This window comes from Thermobia domestica, chromosome 7 (assembly GCF_964235325.1).
Source record: "Thermobia domestica chromosome 7, izTheDome1.hap1.1, whole genome shotgun sequence".
Taxonomy (NCBI): domain Eukaryota; kingdom Metazoa; phylum Arthropoda; class Insecta; order Zygentoma; family Lepismatidae; genus Thermobia; species Thermobia domestica.
Window position 1 is genome coordinate 191760547 of NC_137460.1, and position 23154 is coordinate 191783700.

At 34.4% G+C, this 23154-nt stretch overlaps 1 protein-coding gene across 4 annotated transcripts in view; it reads left to right on the forward strand.

Annotated features, from left to right (window-relative positions):
* Nucleotides 1–23154, forward strand: part of Nf1 (neurofibromin 1) — a 234845-nt gene that overhangs the window by 135796 nt on the left and 75895 nt on the right. For all 4 annotated transcript variants that reach the window (XM_081765704.1, XM_081765708.1, XM_081765706.1 and 1 more), the window contains 6 exons: nt 1618–1798; nt 3775–3958; nt 8833–8965; nt 10275–10436; nt 14090–14348; nt 15056–15191. In XM_081765704.1, the coding sequence (XP_081621830.1) occupies nt 1618–1798; nt 3775–3958; nt 8833–8965; nt 10275–10436; nt 14090–14348; nt 15056–15191 (1055 nt within the window). The remainder of the gene's footprint in view (nt 1–1617; nt 1799–3774; nt 3959–8832; nt 8966–10274; nt 10437–14089; nt 14349–15055; nt 15192–23154) is intronic.

A 23154-nucleotide genomic window follows, 5' to 3' on the forward strand; every position in this document is an offset into this window, starting at 1 on the left:
TTTTATTGTTGTAGATGTAGTGGACAGCATAATATCCATAAGTTTTCTTGGAGTGTTCCCATTTCCTACCACATCATTCCACCAATTTTTTGATCATCATTTAAATGCCTTAATCATCTGTCTCCCTTAGCTTAAAGGACATAATCGTGGAACATTGAACTGAAAGATTTCGTTTTAATTGTTGAAGAGAGATTCAGTGTTCCTCGCGTTACCGTGTAGCACTCTGAAATTCTGTCATTAGTACAGAACAGAACAGTGGCATACGATATGAACTTAGGATGTTGAACCTTCCCTTTATAATATTGTGTACACCACTACAGGTTCTTGTATTCAATTTGTGTTTATCTATATGACATCTGTGACTAAATCTGTTCATTACAAATGCGTATTTAATTGCAATTCTAGTATCACATGACAAGACATGAGTATATCAGTGATACGATGAAATATACTGCAAATAATATATGTATATCTGTGGCCTGGGGCTAAAAGGGCCAATGTCACTTTTTAGCAAAAATGAAATACTCTTCAATTTTAACGTCTATAAATGGACGTTTTCTTGTACAAGAGCAAATGTCAACACGAAATAGTTTGGAATATGTACCATTCATATTAACATTTGCTTTTCTTGCAAAAGGAAAATATCCATTTATAGGTATTAAAATTTGACGAACATCTCATTTTTGCCAAAAAGTGATATTGGCCCTTTTAGACGCAAGCCACAGATATAACTCAATCATTACCTTCAAAAACCAACGTACAAGCTACATACTACTCAGCAGCATACTGGTCAGTAATCACTCGAGAGAAAGTTCCTACGAAGGTAGCAAGACGAGCGACATCTCATACTGTATGCTCCATTTTTTGAGAAGAAAAAAGAAAGGAAGGAAGATAAACTTTCAACCCAAAGATCTTGTTTCATCGTCCAACTTGGGTATTACAGTATTGCCACCTATTTTCGTAAGTTTCATGAAAACTGAAAACTATGCCCCCCTGTGAATGAAAAATGTACTTCTTTCTGACAACACTGTTTCATAGCTTTAGATTGACCATAATAATGTGCATTAGGTGCCAGAGACACAGAACAATGTGCTTTAGATTCGCATTTACTTGAATAGTTATCTCCCACAAACTGGGGAAGTATTTTGCCAATTGAATCACCAGCGACACAATAATTTTGTGTGTATATAATTTGAAACCGTGGTTCGAGTTCTTTCCAATAAAGTAAAGTATTTGTTGTTTGGTGTATAAGTTTATTCATTGGGTATCAAAAGAGTGAATAAATCAACTCAGGCTTTTAGTGTTAGGAAATTTAATGTGGTTAATTTCTTTTTCAGCTAGGAAATTAGTATGGTTAATTTGTTTTTCAGTTCTCAGTGTGAATAACCATTTTGTATTTGTATAGAACAACGTATATTAGGTGCTTTAAGAGAAGTTAAGCGCACCAATACACAAAAATCTGTATCCAATTAATTTTTGATTTCATTTTGTGGCGTTTTTGGTGTCAATAGATTTTACAAACTATTAGTAAGAAAGAAAAAAAAGCAAACAGCTGTAAAATGTTGTAAATTTCCAATGTAAAGTAATAGTGTTTTATATAGTACATTTTATCATTAGGATTCAGTAACTGTTCATCAAAAGATCCGACCTAAAGATGTTCCTGGTACGCTGCTAAATATGGCTCTTCTGAATTTGGGTTCGTCCGATCCTGTTTTACGAACTGCTGCTTACAATCAACTTTGTGCTCTAACTGCTACATTTGACCTGAAAATTGAAGGACAACTTTTAGAAACTGCAGGTATGAAAATTGTAACTGTTTACACTATACTGGTACTCTAAAGAAATTTTAAGCCTAATATCGATCTTGTTAGAAATGTTAGAGTATGGATAAAACAAGTAGATTTAATAAGAAGTAGAGTTAATATTACATATACTTTGACAATAATTTCTAAAACTAAGTGAATTGGCAGAAAATGACAATTTAAATTCGTTATATGCATTTTAATATTGTTCAGAATAATCTGTCGAATCATTCATGTTCAGTTGTATTCGGAAAACAAATACTGGAACGATTGGAACTAACTATTTTGAATACCAATACTATTTAAAAGTAAATAATTATTTTAATATAATTTACTATTGTAAAGAGATTTACATTAGAATTATACAAATCAGTTTTGAATCACAAATGGCTGTCTAAAATCGTAGCTCATTCTATAATCCATTCTTCAATAAATATTGATCAGACACCAACATCCTTTAATATTCTTTATCCAGAGCCTTTATGAAAAATCACTACATTCAAATCACACACACACACACACACACACACACACACAGAGAGAGAGAGAGAGAGAGAGAGAGAAAGAAAGAAAGAAAGAAAGAGAGGAAGAGAGAGAGAGAGAGAGAGTGAGTGAGTGAGTGAGTGAGTGAGTGAGAGAAAGAGAGAGAGTGAGAGTGAGAGTGAGTGACTGACTGACTGACTGACTGTCTGTCTGTCTCTCTCTCTCTGTGTGTGTGTGTGTGTGTGTGTGTGTGTGTGTGTGTGTGTGTGTGTGTGTGAGAGAGAGAGAGAGAGAGAGAGAGAGAGAGAGAGAGAAACGTGCTAAGAGACTCATTTAAATAGTGCCACAACGTTTATGTGATTGTATTCAGAATTACGTATATCACGGGTTTTTATTACGCGTAATACCATTTTATAAATGTCGTTTCCGTGGGTATTTCTAAGCAGGACTTTAGAGACAAGCGTGTTTTATCCAGACATGTTAGGGAGGAATGTTTCCGACTCGACTTCTTCCTTACCATTTTTGCACATCCAGTGTAGCATGTAGCCCTAGGTGATTAATATGGTCTCTTTTCTTACAGCTTTAGAACCTCTGACATTGCAATCGATATTAAATAAAGTGAGTTTATTTCGCAAGCGTGTTCTTATTACAGTTCGAATATTGCACGTTTGGTTTTTAGAAAAGATCAATGGTTTAAAGCCCTTTAAGTTGATTATCTACTATTCGAAAACACTTCAGCTTAGAGAAGTGTCAAAGATGAGCGAGTTCGATTTAAGTAATATTTAAACGTTTTTCATGTCGCTTAAACCAATAAGCACTCAAAAACGTATTGAGAATTGAATTAGCAAAAAGTTCTCATGACAAATCTGTGATGCGTTACGGAGGACTTAACAAATCGGAAAAGAGGTTTTTCTCAAGAAGTAAAACTAAATACACAAATATACGTATATAACATAATCTTAATACGTATACAAATATATATATATATATATATATATATATATATATATAACATAATCTTAATTCGTTAAAGAACATATAGTAGTGCATTTTAAATTAGAAATAATTAAAAATTTATCGTGAAAATGTATAATCTCAGTTAATAAATTTGGGAACACTTGACTGTTTGTAATTGCAAATGGGGGATTGCCGAAGATAACTGAATAGTTCTGTTCTCGCAAGTTCCCAGATATATTGTAGTTCCATCCTTCATTTAATGATGCTAAAGTGAAATGGTGCTGATTGTAAGCAAGTGTAAGGACTTAGACATTGTAATCAGAAGTAGACGAGTGGTTATCTTCAGTACACCTAGTTCATGAATTTGCCTACGAGAAATTAAATGTCGTAGTGAAAGGATATATTTCAATGCTACCAGTTTTTTTTTTTTGTTTGTTTGTTTGTTTGTTTGTTTTTACGATTCCTTAATTAAGCATAATTGATATTTTTATAATTGCAAAAGATTTCAGCTACCGTTGTTTATCTTTTACAGGATTATGTATTCCGTCCAACAATACAATCTTCATTAAATCTGTGAGTGAGAAGTTAGCGCATAATGAACCTCACCTGACGTTGGAATTCTTGGAAGAATGTATTCAGGGATTCAGAGTATCCAATATCGAGTTAAAACATTTGTGTTTGGAATACATGACGCCATGGCTTCCTAACTTAGTGAGGTAAAAGGAACAGTTATTTTAATATCTCAGAATATGGTGAAAAGAGTATATAATAATTTCTTATATGTTAAATTAAGCTAGAGAAATATTTAAACTTGCGTCAAACATGCCTGTTTTGAGAATTAAAGTAATTGCGGAATAGTGACAATTTTAAAATCCTATACTTGGGAACATTAATGGAATAACGAGGATTAGCTTATGAAAAGAGAATAAACCGTGTCCATGTCGTCATAGCAGACGAAAAATGCATGATGAGAATTTATAAATTGAAAGACGTGATTGATAACTAACTTTATAGCTATATTAGATAAAGCACTACAACCTTCTTTATTATTATTATTATTATTATTATTATTATTATTATTATTATTATTATTATTATTATTATTATTATTATTATTATTCAGAAACAATCAAGACAAGATTTTTATTGCCATTCACATGTTTGATTCGCAAATATCTGTCGATAATGATTTACAAAGACTAACTGCATCTTCAGAAACCTGAGGTTCCGTAGTCACAGAAAACTGATCATATTGTATCATATCCTATTAGCGATAAAGTCATCCATAATATAATATATTTAATATTTTTACACTAGACATTAACAGACACCGAACAACGATAAAGTAGCATAAGTCTATCCCTAAGCGAGAAATTTGAAATAATGTCTCCATTGATTCAGCGGTAAAATTCGTGTGTTATTCCATCAGCCAAGATTATTGTTTCGCACTTACTGGAATCCATCTTAACAATATTGTCTCCCCTCTTTTTGATCTACTGGAAGGTGTTTTACTCCTAATCCTTTCCAACTAGAACTTCGTACAGTTCAGGCCCACTTTTCATGCTAGAGGCGTGACACACAATTTTAACGCCCATATCCATATCATATTTGGAGATATCTTGAGCTATTATAAAATCCTACGATTTTTTTAAAATCCAGTATGCCATTCAGCAATACTTTCATAAACACCTCAAACTTTACTGACATTCGACTCTGAAAGACATACGAGGGCTGTTGGAAAAGTTTCTACGATCAGTATGAAGAAAGTTATGTGCAATTCTAGAAATGCCTTTATTATTTTTGATTGATAATTCTTTTACGCTCATACCTATTCTGAAAGTATTTTATCACTCTGAGCTTGTTACCTCAGAAATCGCCGTTCGAAGTGCGTTAACTGCTGCTTCAGGCGACACAAATCTCGCACCACGCATCCTGTTTTTCATGTGTGGGAACGAAGTGATAGATGAGTACGGACAATAAATCATTAATTCGACATTTTCACTGGACAAAATCCAACAATTTGGTATGCTGAGAAGATATTGGCGTTGTGGTGAAGAATGATGCAACAATTTTGATTAATTTTACACAATTCATTGATGACCTCTGGCAAACAAATTGTTGTATACCACTCAGCATTTAGTCCTTTAATATTCTAAAGTATGGTTGTCACATGTCCAGTATAACGGAAGAAACAGGCAGTCATTTGCTGGACAGTACTCTCGAATGACCAATTTTTGTTGGTATCGGCTCACTTTGAAATACTCAAACAGTGGATTGCTGTTTAATTTCGGGATCGTATAAATAGATCCAAGTTTCGCCCCTTGTAACGATAGTATACCAAATTTAACTTAACTTGGTTGAATGTTTTGAGCATTTCTTTACATTTCGTTAGTATGAACCTGCTTTTGAGTTTCAATGAGCTTATATGTGATCTAACGGGTTGAAAGTTCCCGATGTTCAGTCGATTATGCAGAATCACAGGTATTGCTTTTATGTTACTGTTCAAGGATGCCTGAATCTCCCAGTGTATCAGTCATTACTGGTAACAATAGACGTGAATGGACAACCTTCACAAAGTTCATCACTGAGAAATATGCGACCACACTGGATTCATAAAACCAATTGTACACAGTCTTATTGTATGATGCTTCATCCCGAAAAGCGAAATGAAGTAGTTCGATATATTGCTTCTGTGTTGAACTACATTTGAAATCATAAAAAAATCTTTGGCCGAAAGTGCACATGAGAAGTTTCCATGTCTCACACAAAACAGCTACTTCAAACTGCTTTGAAAAAGAAGAGAAAAAGCGTAAACTAACAATCAAAGATAATTTAAGCATAAAAACGTCCATTCTTCCGAATTGTGTAATAGTTGAACATTAACGGCTTATTGGTAGTAGTTTGCAGAAATTTTTTCAGCGGCCCTCGTATAATACAGCAGCAAGCATTATAATTTTATATATTCTTAACTTTCATTATACGGTATTAGGCCTAATAATAATAAAAGTGTTTGTAGGAAATTGTGACCTGTATTTCCCTTCTTTTTTGTACTTATTATATCGTAGTTTGTTTCATTCGTCCTTATGTGGAAATACGTAAATTTATTCACCTCGTGTATTATATTTATGGAGTTTCCGTAAATAATACGTGTTTTTCACATGCATTTTATCTTTCCTCCATTCACTATTCAGACTGAGACATTGTTGGTAAATATTTGAATCTTCTTGCACTTTTCCAGTATTGCTTATTTAGGCCCTTTAGTGCTTATCTCTGTCTTCTATTTTTATTCGCATGGGAGCACTGTGCTGAGTGGTAGAGGGCTTGACTTTGGTGCGTGGGGTCTCTGGTTCGATCTTGTGAACATCATCATGTCTATGGATTTTCTCGGGATACTTCGGTTTGTTCCAATGTCCTCATTCTACCGATTTTTCCATCATTCACTTGCCGTAAAAAAATAAACACACTGCTGAACAAGACTGCACTTATTTAATATAAAAACACATTTACACGTGACGTTTCGATCTTCTAGCCAAGATCCTCATCAGTGTACGTCTGATGAGGATCTTGGCTAGAAGATCGAAACGTCACGTGTAAATGTGTTTTTATATTAAATAAGTGCAGTCTTGTTCAGCAGTGTGTTTATTTTTCTGATTTTATTCGCAAAACGTTGACTATGATTGTGTGTCACTTGCCGTGATCATTAGTTTCTCTCAGTCTTAAGGGCATAATCGTGGCAAGTTAAACTGAAAGATTTCATTTCAGTTTCATTTTTATTAACACATTCTAAAGTGAAGCGAAGTGAAGAGTTAACAAGTATAAGAGGTTTACTTGTTTCAAACTTAAGAATTTCAAAAGACACACGTTCTTTCTATTCCCATGTTACTATTTCACAAAAGTACGCCTTCATCAACCGTTAAGCGCACTTTGAGTATACGAACATTCAGCTGTAATCTTCGAAATTATAATCTCTCTTTTCTAACCACATCACAGATTGCAATTAGTTGCTACAAAGTAAAATTATGTTCAATAAATACACACAGTAAGATGAATGGTAATTATGAAGGCGATTTCAAAAAAAAAAAAAAAAAAAAAAAAAAAAACACGGATTCTCATATATCCTTGCGTTCATAAAATGTAGCTTACAATATCCTGCACAGCGTCAGTTAGTAGTATTTTGACGTATAGACCCTGTTTGAGCGATACTTGTATTTTGAAGCCTAGTTACAAAGTTTCCTACTTAGCTTTTAAACGAAGCAGTTTTAAGTCTCACGTGATGCAATATAATCTTCAGGAACGATCTTGGTTTGTTTTCTTTATATCCTTCCTTTAATTATATTCGAGGGTAAATTTTAGAGTTAAAAGTGTAGAACATACAACTGCTCTGGATCAATAATAATAATAATAATAATAATAATAATAATAATAATAATAATAATAATAAAGCGCTTACGCTGTCTCAGTGGTAGAGCATTCGCCTCTTATGCGTGATGACTGTGGTTAGATTCCAGCCCGCATCAAGTAAATTTTGTGCTAGACAGACACCGCGTGCGTGGGCTTTCTCGGAGTTCTCCCGTTTCCTACCACGTACTTCATTCCACTGTTATCATCCACTCATCATCGTAGTTTCCTTCAGTCTCGGTACATCTTCGTTTGACGTTATATTTTAAAAAATAAATGAATAAAAAGTTATTATAGATGCATACTGCTTAGAGGGACTGCTCAACATCTGGAAATAAGGGTCGAAATGTAATGAGTAAATTGAGGATACTGTGTTGTGAAAATATGTTTAATATATGATAAATCTGTGTAATATCTGTTTGTTTTTGGAAACTTCTTTTCTTAGTTTTTGAGTCCAATAAGTTACTGATTTCTTTCTTAAAATTACCTACACGTAGACAGATTCATACAGGGTTTCACCTTAACTAATTTTAGTTTCATTGTCTTCTTTTCCGTAACAGGACAAATAACCTTGCTCCTGATTTTCCATTAACTGTAATCAGTCGGTCTTCCTTCTTTGATCCTTAAATTTTTGAACATATACTTCGTGTAGGTTGGTAGTTGTTTGCAAGAAGTCACAAGTCGTAAGTGTATGATGAATGGTGCATTTTATTACAAATTGGATCTAGCTATAGTCTAACCATGAACATAAGGTAACTTCAGTTTAAATAAGATGCATCGTTAGTATACTTTAGTTAAATGACTCATATTTATCTAATTAGAAAAGTTTCAAATTTAGTATCTTGCATTTTGGCTTCCACCTGTGCTTACTATGTCGTACACCCGGTGAAAGAATGTTACAATTCAAAAAATGGCAATTTTGAGTTATCATCGCCATTGGATAAAGAGAAGCGAGCTATACCTGCTGGTATTTTTGCGTAAAGGTAACTAAAAAAAATAAACCCTAGATGGCAGAAATAAGATTCTAGGGAGTGATTTTGATAGAATGACAAACTTGAAAATTCGTTTTCCCACAAATGTGTATTTTTGATCTGTAACAGTCTTCAATCGGGTATGCGATATTTAGTCTATCCAATCTGTATTTTCCTTCACTATAACATTGTTCATTATGAGATTTAAATTATATTTATAGATTTTGCAAACATTCGGATGATGCCAAACGTCAGAAAGTCGCTTTGATTCTAGACAAACTCATTACCCTAACCATTGAAGAGGTAGAGATGTACCCCTCAATTCAGGCAAAAATTTGGGGTGTGATAGGACAAGTAAGTATTTTACATTAGAAAATATCAATATACTTATTTTTTTAAATCATACATTTCGTTATTATTAAAGTTTTCAATTCATTACGTCAGAATTAAGGTGGAAGTAAAATACCATTGTCATTCCATTTAAGAATATTATGTACAGTATGTAGGGCTTGCTCCTTAACCATTGTGAACCTATACAAGATATTTGAACATAATTTTGAGATAGATACCGGTATATTTGATAATAGTAGAAGAAAATTATTACAGTATACACATCAGCGAAAGTCATAATACTTTACGGTAGAATGCTTACATGTGGAGCAAAGATTCACGTAATCAAATTTTTTATACAATAAGAGAAGTCATACGAGCTTTAGAGGCGCTCTGTATGTGGGCTTTCTTTGAGTTTCCTGTGGCACTATTTATTTATTCCAAAGAAAATTGAGTATTTTGATGAGCAGATAAGAATTTTTCATATATATATTCCTGAAGGAGTGATGAGCGTGGTCTCTTCACTCAAGATATATATGACTTCTTGACAAGATATTGTGTGCTACTGACTTTGGTGTATCAGATGGTGAGATATTTATCTATTTTTGCCGGCGTAAGTCGCACTGTCCTGAATTATATTGCAGCGAATGCTTGTACGCGAAAAATACAGGTGCAAAACTAGGGGGAAAACTTATGCAAATAAATAACTGAATGAAATTTTGGGTTTAAGTGAGAAACGAGACATGTGATTTGTTATAAAATCGTTGTCTGCCATAATGCCTGAATAGCTGTTAAAGATTTTATTCTTTCTGTGCAATGAAGTTTGTAATATAGTGGTCTTCAGAGATTAGATACATTTTTTTCTTTCTTTCGTTTTTAATACTGGGTTCGTAACTATCCATGGCAGCATCGTGGAAACAGATTGACATTGTTTTGATGTAGAAAGTTACGGGATCTATTTTGATTTTACATCGCTTTTTTATATCTTATGTACTAATCAAGACTAAATTTTGAATTTTACCTTTGTTCTGAGCCTCAAAATTTAAGTGTTTAATCGTCAAAGTACTATTTTTCTTTCTTTTAGAGGTTTGTCACTCAGGTTTCATTATGTTCTAATCAAGTATATTTGTAGTGGTACATTGACCTCGATATGTTCTAAATCCGTGTTTTATAACAGTTTATAAACATTTGTTCTTAGTATTTTCGTTTCCATTTGCTTATCAACCCACCAATTATTTTACAATTGCTTTTAATCGTAGCGAATTATTTATTCTCTAGTTCAAAAAGCAAAGTCAATATTACAAAATATGAATGTGTATTATGATTTCTGTAGGTACCTGAGCTCATAGACATGGTATTGGACAGCTTTATAAAACGTTCAGTTACTGGAGGTGTTGGTTCACCTCAAGCAGAAATAATGGCCGACACAGCAGTTGCATTAGCTTCAGCTAACGTCCATGAGGTGGCCAAGAAAGTTATTGGAAGACTGTGTAGGGTAAGTGTTTCCAAATCACACTTTTTCATTGTCTTCGCATATCTGTAATCATAAAATACATTTAATCTGTATTCGTATCAAAGTAATAATTTACATGAATCAGTTGTGAAAATAGTGTTTCTGTTTGTGTACTGATTTGATTTGCTGTTATTCAATATACATAATTTACACAATGCTATTATTTGACGTATTTCGAAAAATGGCATTATAGAGTAATTTATATATCATTGCGATTATATTAAGCAGTGTTTTGTATAACAACTAATATTTACATGATGATTGTCTTTATGATGTGCGTTATACCGGTAATATTAAATAAAGCAGAACAACAACATTTAAAATACCTTCAAATTTTAAGTTTACATTTAACTGCTTGGTCATAGAATTTCTTCAGAACAGTATATCAAGATCCATACTGTCCCCCTTTGCTCCTGAAATATTGTCCTGAAGAAATTGTGTGATCGAGCACTTAAAAAGGAAGTTTAATTTAGTGAGTTCGCGTTCTGCAAATATTTTAATGAATGAAAAGTATAAAGTATTTTTGAACCTAAATGTACTTAAATTCATTTTCTGAATAATATCAGGCCGAAAAATCAATTTAAGCGTATTTAGGTTATCAATTTTCATTCAGTAAGCTTGCTTTATTTATATCTTATAATGTGTTCATTGTGTATTATTAGTAGTTTGAACCAAATCTTTGTCAATATACTTAATGTAATACAATACAATAATACAAAGAAATGTAAGAAAACATCGGGAAATGATTTTATCTAAATGTTTTAACAACAAATATACGTTACATTAGTGGCAGAGTGCATCGTTTAGAAGCTAGACACTAGAAAATGTCTGCACAACTTCACTGTTAAAAACTAGGATGCTAAAGACTACTAAACGTTATAGAGTATTTGTTGAATCTTATTTATGTGAAAATGTTGGGTAAGTCGTTGGACATAATTTCCCCTATTTTCAGCAACCATTAGTAAAGAATGAAAAACACTTCGTGATGCGAATGTTTTCCATAGTGTGTTCATGAAAATCATGGCATGAGTGCATTCTGCAGATACATTGATACGTTCATTCCTGTTGTTTTAAAAAAACTATTCGCAAGTTTCACTAAAAACATTCTCCTCGTATCTAGTGAATTATTTTTTAATTAACAGTGGATATATTTAAAATGTGATGTATCACTTTAGATCGTATGTTTCTTAGATTAACATACACATGTTAGAAGGTTAAAGTAAGAAGGTATCATTAATTTATAATTTTGGCAGAAATTATTATCTTAAATATGTTTTATGTTGTATTCTGTTGTATCTTTTTAGTAGAAATAAAGTTTAATGTGATTACTGTTGAATACTAGTAAGGCTTGTAGTTTTGTGATATATTGTTTGTACTTGAGATTTTTTTTTTTTTTTTTTAAAGTACAGAAGTTTTTAAAGTATACAAGAAAGGGTTCATAGATGTTCGGTAAAAAATTCCATGAAGGAGATTGCATGTATTTAAGTATGTCTTATATATATATATATATGCTTGCTTTCCAAAATTTTGTCAAAACTCTTAACAATGGTGCAAACACAGTGAAAAGTGCTTGTAGCCTCTTGAGTACTGTAGAACAGTGACAAGAATTACAAGATCAATAAGAGGTCGACGAGATTTCAGGAAAGGAAAAGAGGAGTTGGCTAAGAAAGTCTATAAGATCCCAAAAAGGAACAGAGGTCGATGAAGTGGTCAGTGGAGAAGTCTGTGAGACAGAGGGGTCGGCATAGTGGTGTTAGTCCAAGGGGCAAAGTGTGAGCTGTGTGGCAGTCGATGGTGGCCAAAGAGATCGATGAAGAGGTCATGTGGACTGAGGAGATTAAAGGAAAATTAAGACTGGTCTAGAAGGTCGACGAAAAAGTCGTCTGGACGTAATAGATAAACTAAATTCTATTTCAGAGGAGCGAGTTTTCCATTTCAAGAGAGAACAGGGGGACGCTGGAGTGTTGTTCGAAGTTGGAAAAATGTGAAAGGGTAGAGTTTATTCGCAATGAGATATTTGAAGGAAAATATTTCGATATAAAAGATAATTGAAATGTGAACATTACCTAATATAAAAATTGTTATTTAATTAACTTGTGATAGGACATTACAATTTAGCAAGTAATTTTGATGTTTTATTGTTTAGTAAAAATGCATGGTATTGCAAAATCAGTAGAAGTACTATAGAGTGGTTATTCGGTACTTGGTTAAATAAAATTGTTAATGAAATAAGTAGTGAGAGCGATTGTTGACAAAGAACCAGTAGTCAACATTATCATTCTCTGGGCAGATGAACATATGCACAACCACGTAAAATCAGTTTCATCAGCAATAACTTAGTTCATGTAAAATCCAAGAAAGAAACGTTTGTATAGAAAAGTTTACGTTGATATAGGTACACTGCAAGTGAAATAGAGGAAATTAAAGCTTTTGCTGTGAAATACCATGGTAATCAGAAAGGGAATTGGGGAAAATTATCAAAGGCAAAAGCAGTTATTTATTAAATGTTAAAATGAAACTGATATAAAATGATAATCAGCTAAAACGATTATGAATTACTCAGGTTATATAGTTAGGAACATACTTCCAAACGTAATTGTGTACCTAGAAGAATAAATTAGATAATACCAACTGGAATCATGTATTTTATTGATTTGCATCGAACAACATACACTTTAAATTGAAAACCAAGATTTGAAATTGTAATCAAATATGTCTTCTAAACTTACTCAAGTCAGTGAGTCATTTGATTGAATTTGAGTTTAGCGCGTACGCTTGAGGGAACTCAGCTATAGTTATTGTTATGTAGTTATTCATGCCAGTGAGGAAGAAGTCTGTAGCTTTTCAGTGTAACTAGATTTTTAACCATACCGATAACACGTAAAAAAAAATTAACAGGAGGAAGTTAGGAACCTTCGATTACCAATCCATCGAAAATAATTGAACATCAAAACATAAAGTTAACGGAGCCATCTGTTTGTAAAATATGAAATTTTTCTACAAAATTCCGAATTTTTCCAAACGAAGATTCAACTCAGGAGTTTAAGGACACGTAGAAATTATACTACGTAACGAGGAGTGAAAAACATGATTTTTCTTTTAAAGGGGCATTTTGGTCCTATTTGTATTTTTTCTCGAAATATCGGCCGACTTTCTGAAAAAGAGGATAATCCCATTGAAAACGGAAGATCTGGTAACCTTACTGGCCACCATTTTCGTCCTTAAAGTTACTTATTATACTAATAGAGTGCATATTTAATGTAAACAAAGCATTTCTTTCTTTTTTTTAAATATCCTGTTTAGGTCAACAGTTAGTACTTACTCTTAGTTTTTTTGTCAGTTAAATCAGGAGAATGCAATTTTTTTCAATAAACACTTTTTTTTTGTTCAGAGATATCATTGCTTAAACACAAAAGAGACGGTAAACTTGGAGTCTTAGAAATAAGAGTAAATAATGTAAATAGTATATATATAAACAGGTAGTTTTGATTGCGGTTCTTTAATTGAAATATTGATGAACATTATGCTTGTTAGAAAGTCTGTTGTACAATATTGTTAGTTCTTCTTATATCATTGTCGAATGTACTATGATTTATTTTCATACCATTAATATATCTTGTTCATGTGTGTTCTAGGTACTCGACAAGACCTGCACTTCCCCAACAACTTTCTTGGAGCAGCATTTAATGTGGGATGACATTGCTATCTTGGCAAGATATTTATTGATGTTATCTTTCAATAACTGTTTAGACGTAGCTGGTCATCTACCATATTTGTTCCACATTGTCACTTTCCTTGTTTACTCAGGCTCTTTAAGTATGCGTGCTTCGACTCACGGGCTGGTAATCAACATCATTCATTCGCTGTGCACGTGTACAAAGCCCGTATTTGCAGGTTAGTATTTGAGACTTTTTATTTATTTAATTAGATTACAGTTGTACAGTGCAATGACATAGGGTTTCCGGATATGTATGAACTCACCAAGTTGTGTTGTAATTTTGATAAGTATAGCTAATCATTTCGGTATCTTCTTTCTTTCTACTATCTTTGTCAGATCAAAGGTGGGGAGAGGCACGGTGGTTCAGTGGTAGAGCGCTAACGTGTGTTTGTGGGGCGCCTGGTTCAACCCCCGGCCAAGTAAGTTTGTGATGGACATCGTATCCGTGGGTTTTTCAGGGTACTCCTGGTTCCTTCCACTTTCTCATTTCACCAGTTCTTCCATCATCATTCACTTCCTTGTTCCTTTTGGAGCATAGCCGGTACCTACTTCCAGCTGGGTTTTCGTCATGTCAACTTGATTAAAGGACGCATCCTAAGGGAATAGAGGGGTTCAAAATTCAACCCTAAAATAGAGTATTTTTTTTTCTTTAATTAAAAATCCAGTTTTTAAGTTTATAATGCAACTGATGAAGTGTTGAGTTAATTGGTTACTGACTTGTATGTACGTTTGTATATTCTATACATTTTTAGTAGTACGTTTTATTTTGATTTTAAAGTGCTCATGCTGTGATTCCTAAGATATCTTCGTGTATATATAAAATATACTCAGTAACGAATAAATATACTCACTAACTAATTTTGTGTTCTTTCGTGTATTGCAGAAGAAACACACCGTGTTCTACGTCTGAGTCTGGACGAATTTTCATTACCAAAGTTTCATCTGTTATTTGGCATAAGTAAAGTGAAATCAGCAGCTGTAACTGCTTTCCGATCCAGTTATCGACATGCAAGTGAAAGGTAAGCAATTCATTGTATACATTTCTACTTTATAATTAATATTTGTAAAGTTTAGTTGTAGATGCCATATAAATGCCATATCCATTTTAATAAAATTAGAAAATTTGAGCGAACTGTGATGGTTTTCACACTTCCTGGAAGAATTTGTCAAGATTTCCGTACAGTTGTAATTTTCAGTTACTATACTAGCAGTGTCTATTAGTAAGTAACTATTTGCACATGCTTGTTAAACGTTTCACTCTGAGTAACGCAAATTCCTAATAGTTAACAGTCGTCTCTCTGCTACGTGCGTTGCTGACGCTAATAGATGTGGCTAGCGTGCAGGGAATTTGCAGATTTGAAACTATTGTGACAATTTAATTAAAACTTAAAAACTGCATTGCTTCAGTGTAATTAATTCAGAATAAGACAAGGTTCATAACTATTTTTAGTTTCTAGCATTGAGATTTCTACAATAGTATGTTGAGACAACTTAACTCCAACTTAGACCGTATTGTTTCAGTTTAATTATTGGAAAATTATGCTGAACATGGAGTGCTTTTCTATTATTGAAACAAGGGCCTTATTAAATGTAAATAAGGTTATATAAAATCCACAAGTACTTATTCCATGTTAAACAGACAATTTACTAACAAGGGAAGTATCAATGTGTTCATATCAAAACCTACCGTAAAATTTCACTCAGAGGAAGGAAGTCCCATAGAAAGACCACACACAAATAGCAACTGTGTTTTTGAAGCGGAATTAACCAAAATGGTGGATTGAAATGTCGCATATCCATGTCGACAATTGCACAATACGTTCAGTACCACCCCTTGTAAACTGCCTGTTAATAATAAAAAGTCAATAGCAACGATGTGGGTACATACTATACCTAAGGGAAAGTCGTACGATAAGGTGAAACTTGACGACAGCCATCTTGAAATCCGCCATCTTGAATACAGGTCAAGTTTTGTAAATGGGAATAGGGCAATATGATACATGATTTTGGGCTAGAATTTAAGCAGAAAAACAATGGTAGCAATAGTTTTAAGATACGTACATTTGGTTAAAAAAAAAAGAAAAAAAGTTACAGGCATATTTATTGTGTATTTTTCCATGTGCACAACTCCCGAATGAAGCAGCTGTCCAAAAGTAAGTTGTCGCTATTGGAATGTAACTTCTACTCGATAGTTCCACAATACATTTCAATGAAGGACGAAAGAAAAGCAGAAATGAGGCTCATCGATGGAACGAGAGAAACAAATTCCGTTGCCACCGGGCACAACGCATAAGCACTTTGTTCTCACACTGCCCTTCACATTCGCGTGTAGTGGTCTGGAGACAATATTGCACTGACACTATGATCGCAGGAGGTCGCTCTTGTGTGTACCCAGTGGCATACCATGAATATAAAATCATGTCCCTGAACCACGGAGAGGAAAACGAAATGAATGCAAGACTGCAGTTTCAGTATATTCATCAGCAATTTAGACCAAACTCACCGAGTAACCTTCTAGAGGTATTAGCTCTGCTTACTAAAATTTGAGACAGATCAGAGGACACACAACATTTCATATTAGGATTATATTATCAGCGATTTTGGCTAAATTTTCGTATTATATGGTCTATCTCCGCTCATATTCAACCGATTTGAACCAAATTTTCAGATTAGTCTTTCAAAAGTATTTAGTTGTGACCACCATAATTAAAAAAAAAAAAAAAAAAAAATCATCAGAAAACATCTACATGGTGTTTAAACTATTTTGTACTTTTCCAATTGAATTTTCGTTCTGTCCGGCTTGTATCTCCGTCCCTATTCAACCAATTTAAACCAAATTTGCCGACTGATCTCCTACAAGTGTGTAGCTTTGCTCAACATCATTTGGGACAAATTGAGATAATATAGTGTGTGTTTCCTATATTTTTGTATTTTACACACAGTTGCTTCATTCGGGAGTTGTGCACATGGAAACATACACAATGAATATGCCTGTAACTTTTTTTTTTTAATTTACGAAATGCACATATATTAAAACTATTGCTACCATTGTTTTTCTGCTTAAATTCTAGCCCAAAATCATGTATCATATTGCCCTATTCCTATTTACAAAACATGATCTGCATTCAAGATGGCGGATTTCAAGATGGCTGCCGTCAAGGTTCGCCTTATCGTACGACTTCCCCTTAGGTATAGTATGTACCCACATTGTTGTTATTGACTTTTTATTATTAATAGGCAGTTTACAAGGGGTGGTACTGAACGTATTGTGCAATTGTCGACATGGATATGCGACATTTCAATCCGCCATTTTGGTTAATTCCATTTCAAAAACGCAGTAGAATGTAAACTACAAACGATTGTTACGTTGACCTTTAGGACAGTGCAATACTTAACAGGTTTTACCCCAACCTATATAAAGCATGCTATAGTTAATAGGTTGTAACTATATTTAGATTTGAACATTAATATTTGTGTAATCGGAATCTAGTTGGTGGACAAATTAAAAGAAGAAAAGTTAACAACTAAACAAGCAAGTTAGTAGACAACTAGAACTAATTAAGCACGATTTTTTTAATCGATAGCGTACAGCGGAAATAAAGGCCTGTGGGCAATAGTTAGTCTTATCCAAAAGTAATTCAGAAATATTACCAGAGTAGATCTTACTTTCACTAGAAACTAGTCCAGCCTTTACAGGTTAGTGAATCCTGAAGTGAGGACTTGCGTAGAGCATGACAGAATACTTCTTTGTTTATTAAAAATAATAGCTGAATAACATGAAGGGGATTTGAGTCAGCGTGTCTTTCATCAGCAATGTTATATGAGATGTGGACGTACATATTAATGTGGAAATCGAACCCGAGTATCTCGCGCTAAAGGCGTATGCAGGCTAATCACGTAGCCACGAGAGAGCTTAATCTAAATAGGAGAGAGTGACAATTAGTTTTTATTAATTGTATATTGTTAATATTGTTTTATTAACTAACATTAAGTGAGTGTACTTGAATCGGCAGAGTGCAGAACACAGATAACAAATCATTTATAAGATGAAATTAGTTATTGCATTTATAACACCTAAATATGATATTCGAAAGTTGCAAAAGTTTTTTAAAATATTTAATCAAACATAAAAGACACTTATTGATAAAATTTCGTGTGAGATACGAAGTCATGTGAACATGTAATGAGAGTTATATTCGGAATTTTCTTTCTACTTTTGTCACACACACACTCACAAATTTCACTTTAAGTTGTTTGAAGAATCATGAGACTTCATCTTCTTCTACTACTACTACTATTAATAATAAGTAATAATAATAAATCCAGGTATATCATTTCGTGTTTGTTCCATTATTTAGAAAGTTTCTAATATTACATTTCTCTTCACATAAGAATAACTTTGCATAATTAGAAGTACATTGTTAACTGCAACAATTTATAAATATCTATAGAAACATAAGCCTTAATAGGTTTTAATTTCTCATTAAATAACTAAATTGAAGGAAAGAACATTTGTATTCACTTTTGAAGAAAAAAATGGCGTGGGGAGGCAATTTCTTTTATCATGGTAAGCATTCTGTCGCAATATGCAGTTGTTTGAAAATTTATTAACGTGTTACATATAACGGAAAAATAATCATGTTTTGTAAACATGGTTGTTTTGGTAGTGACTTGTAACAGTATCCATTGATTATTATCGTAGATTCGAAATTAATGTTGTCTTAATGTGCAGTATTACTTTCTTGAGATTTTGAATTATCTTAATTCATTGCTGTAAAGTTTTACCAATAAGAACATGATAAGTTTAAAACAAGATAGAGTGAAAACTACGAGCGGTACTAAAATATTTGATTGTGAAAGGTAATCCATGGCATTAAAATTCGAAGATAACATCGTTCATGTGCCTTCCTGTGCTTCGGTGGGTGGAATGGATTCCAAAGATCCATTTCTACACACATTGCATGGTAAATTCGCAATAGTGCGTTCAGTATTCGCATTGAGTTCATGAATTGTTCGTGACTTAGAGCTGAGACTTGAAATAATCCTGCAGAAATAATTCAGTGGGAAGAGATTATATGATCTGGGCGGCCAGTTCACATGACCATTTCTGGACAGAATGCGTCTGGGAACTTCTTATGCAGTAAGTCAAGAATTTGACAAATTGTGTTCCAAGTTTTACCTGTTGTTGAATTGTGTATTTCTCTATGCTGATTTGTCACAAACTACTGCACACAGCTGTCACAGTTTCATTTCATTAATCCAGTCAATGTTATTGAAACACAATTTCAAAGTTCTGACATTTTTATTGGCAAAGGTTGTATCACTTAATAGTGTAAAACTTTGTCCCATATAGGTATAGGTAGAGCGTTAATAGAAAGAGTGTCCGGAATCAAACCCCCACTACCAATTTTATTATAAAATTTCTCTATAAAAGTATTTTCACAAAATACTGTACAAATTAATCTCTCTAGTATCAAAGGTTAGTATAGGCGGTCTTCGACCGTAAGGTCTCAGACAGGATCTCTGCAGAACCCCGAAGCAGGCTAGGCAGAGTGGTATTAGGTGCCCAAAGCTCCGAGTAAGCAGTGGGTAGGTTAGTTGGCCAACAGAGCCCTGAAGCAGGCTAAGCGGCTGAGGTTAGGATTCCCAGTTAGAGCCTCGAAGCAGGCTAAGCCAGGAGAAAGAATAGGCGTGGTCCCGAAGCAGACTAGAGGCCCTGGGGTTAGGTTACTCCTAATGTGCGAAGCAAACAATAGGAGGGACACTAGAAAGCTGGTACCGAATTGCCTTTGTCCATCCAATTTATAGGATTCCTTGGGTGGCGGTGGCGCTGCTGCTCCGATGTCGTCTTCCGATCCGTGGGAGGGGCTAAAAGCCGTCGTCTGCAAGTGATTGTAGGTCCATCTGGTGTGAAGTCTTCTTGCCAAACAACGTGGTGGTCTTTGTAAACACTGATATGTGGAATTGTTTGTTTACAACATCACATGGGATATTACAATAGTAATAAACAGGTCTACAAAAATATTTTTTGTCAGTGTTCAGTAGTTACTCGGTTGATCTGTCACACTCCCAGTCCTGGCCGTCGTAGGTTCAGCCTCTAAGGTTTAGAAAAGTATCAAATTCCGAAAATAAATAAATAAATAAATAAATATTTTCAATAATCTGACTCAGAACCACAATTACCAATCAGGGCACGTGATAGGTCCGATGCCAGCGAGCCAAAAAAAATTAATTGCGAAATTTCATTCACATACACACACAATGAACAACCGAAACTCAATACTTACAGTATGTGACGAACTTTCCAAATATTGTGATAAGTTCTGAAAACAGTTTTAGTTTAGGTTAACAATTTATTGTAAATCTCCAGTATAAGGTTGCAGACAAATTTTAATAACCAAATAACTTTACTTTTTGGCCAAACTTCATATATACAAATCTGAGATCAACATGAACAAATCAAAGGAGGAAACAACTAATCGCCTCTATACTATAAATTAAACAACGTAAAAGTGAAATCCGCGTTCTGTCACAATAATTATACATACACAGCGTTGTCCGGAAATGGGCGTACCCCTAATTAGTGTTTTCTGGCGGTTTTACCCACGTTTGTTTGGTAACATTGCTTGGCATTGTCTGGTAACATTACTATCCATGTTCATTTGTTTTCTGCTTGGTAAAAGTTATTTGTAGTGAAGTTGGAGTAATCAACAATATGTGATCAAAGTTCATATAGTGTTATGACATGAATGGTGATCATACCGATGTTTATGACTCTTAAGACTTCAAAGGTAACTGTATACAGACTTTCTGTCATAACTAACACTATACTGTTGAAACGAAAGGGAGGGGGGATACGCCCACTTCCGGACACTTTGTACAAGAGACGTTCAGGTTATAACGGAATTATTTTTTTTTTCTGTTACGTATAGAAAACAACATGCGAATCTATTACTGTTCTTTTTCAAGGTACTTCCCATGTACACACACACACACACACTTGTCCCATCTGTGTGAGAGTGCTCGTATCCCTGCGGCATAGAATTCTTTTGGACGATCTTTTAGCCATTTCAGCACACACGTTTTGACTTCGTCGTGGAATTTTTGTTATACTAAATGCTTTTTAGATGGACAAAAAAAAAAAATCGAAATCGCAAGGCAACAGATGGGGAGTGTACGGGGGATGGTCTAGCACCTCCCAACCAAGTTTGGTGAAGCTGTGACCGTTGTCATGGCTGTATGAGGACACGCGTTGCCATGCAGGGTGATGATGCCATCCTTCACCATCTAAGGCCGTTTTTTCTCAAAGCCTCTTTGACTTTAGTCCCGAGGAGATTACTGTAGTGCGCCGCATTGCTTGCGACCCTGCGTGCTAGGAACTCAGTGCATATCACCTTGTCTTTGTCCCATAATATCATCAGCATTACTTTGTCAGTAGACGCCTGTGCTTTGAGTTTTTTCGGCTGCGGCGAGTCTTGATGCCTCCACTCCATGCTGGAGCGCTTTGACTCTGGTGTATAATGATGCACCCAGTTCTCATCGCAGGTGATTATCTTTGCAAGGAAGTTCTTGCCTTCTCTCTGAAACCACTGCAGATGCTAAGACGAGACATTTTCCGTACACTGCTTTTAGTTAGGCTTTTGGGACCCATCTTGCTGTGATTTTCGTAAGTGCAAATGTTCGTGGATGGTTGTTTCCACACATCCCACGCTGATGTTTGTTTTCGCACTCAAATCTCTCACACTGATGCATTAATTACGTAGAGTGAACTGCTGCACCCGACGGATGTTGGTTTCGTTGACTTCAGTAGCTCGGCGTGGAGTACGGGCCACGTTGAGAACGGATTCTCTTCCTGCCTTTAATTTTGAACACCACACGTACACTTGCAACTGACAGTTTCTTTGCACACTTATTTTTCAGATGATTTCAGTAGGTTTCACGCTTTCCTTCAAGAGGAACTTGATGCAGTGCTGCTCCCTGGGGCCGCCAGCGCTACACTGCCAGATTTTTTGCTATCGTCCATCTCCGCTCTCTGCTGAGACTCTTATCTCCTCAACTGCCAGTTGTGGCAGAAAAGTGTTAAAACTGCCCCATCACAGGATGGAATACGGACGTCAAGCTGCGTACAGCAACACCTGGACAAAAAGAAATTCTAGTTATAAGTTGAACATTCCTCGTATAAAGAAACGCCCATTTTTACACGCAGAATTCAAATTGCACGTTAGACAATTTTTTAAAACTTTTTTTTTTTTTTTTTTTTTTTACCAGTTTGGTCTCTCTCATTATGCAGACTCACAATACAGCATTTTTTAATAGATTCCCCAATTGAATATTACACTTCTAAGGGAGGGAAGGGGTTCAACATCCCTGTTCATAATCCGAGCAAGAACTTACACTAGTCACATTCATCAAACTTTAATTAATACAGATTACAAAATTAGATTTATTTGATCACCAAAGATTATTCTAGGTAGAATGGAATTTTTCAAAGATTCAATTGATCCGATCGAAGAAAAAAATATTGATCCGATCAAGTTAACTTTCCAGAAATTAAGTTATTACTACAATTAATGAATCCAGAATTTGTTAAAAGGTCTAGAATTATTACTAAATAATCAAAATCGTAAACTTACTGTTACAACATGTGGTCAAACGGAACCTGTTCAAAACTCATATAGTTGGGTTATGAGAACGGTAACGAATTTGATACACAACCAGGATACAAAATTTAATACATCCACACTGAGAATTATGCACTAAGAAGGAACTGCTATTATCTTACCTTGTGTAGTATCTCTTCCGCTGCACAACGACCTCCTTTCACGTTCCGCACCAATTCTTTCCACAGCCAAGAAACCAGAAAAATACTCAAAATTCCGTTGTTGGAAAGACCCAGAAGGTAGAGAAATCAATACAGAAGTCCTCAGGATAAACGATAAAATTCCAGCATATTTTCTTTATAATTTCGACTATGTTTCACTA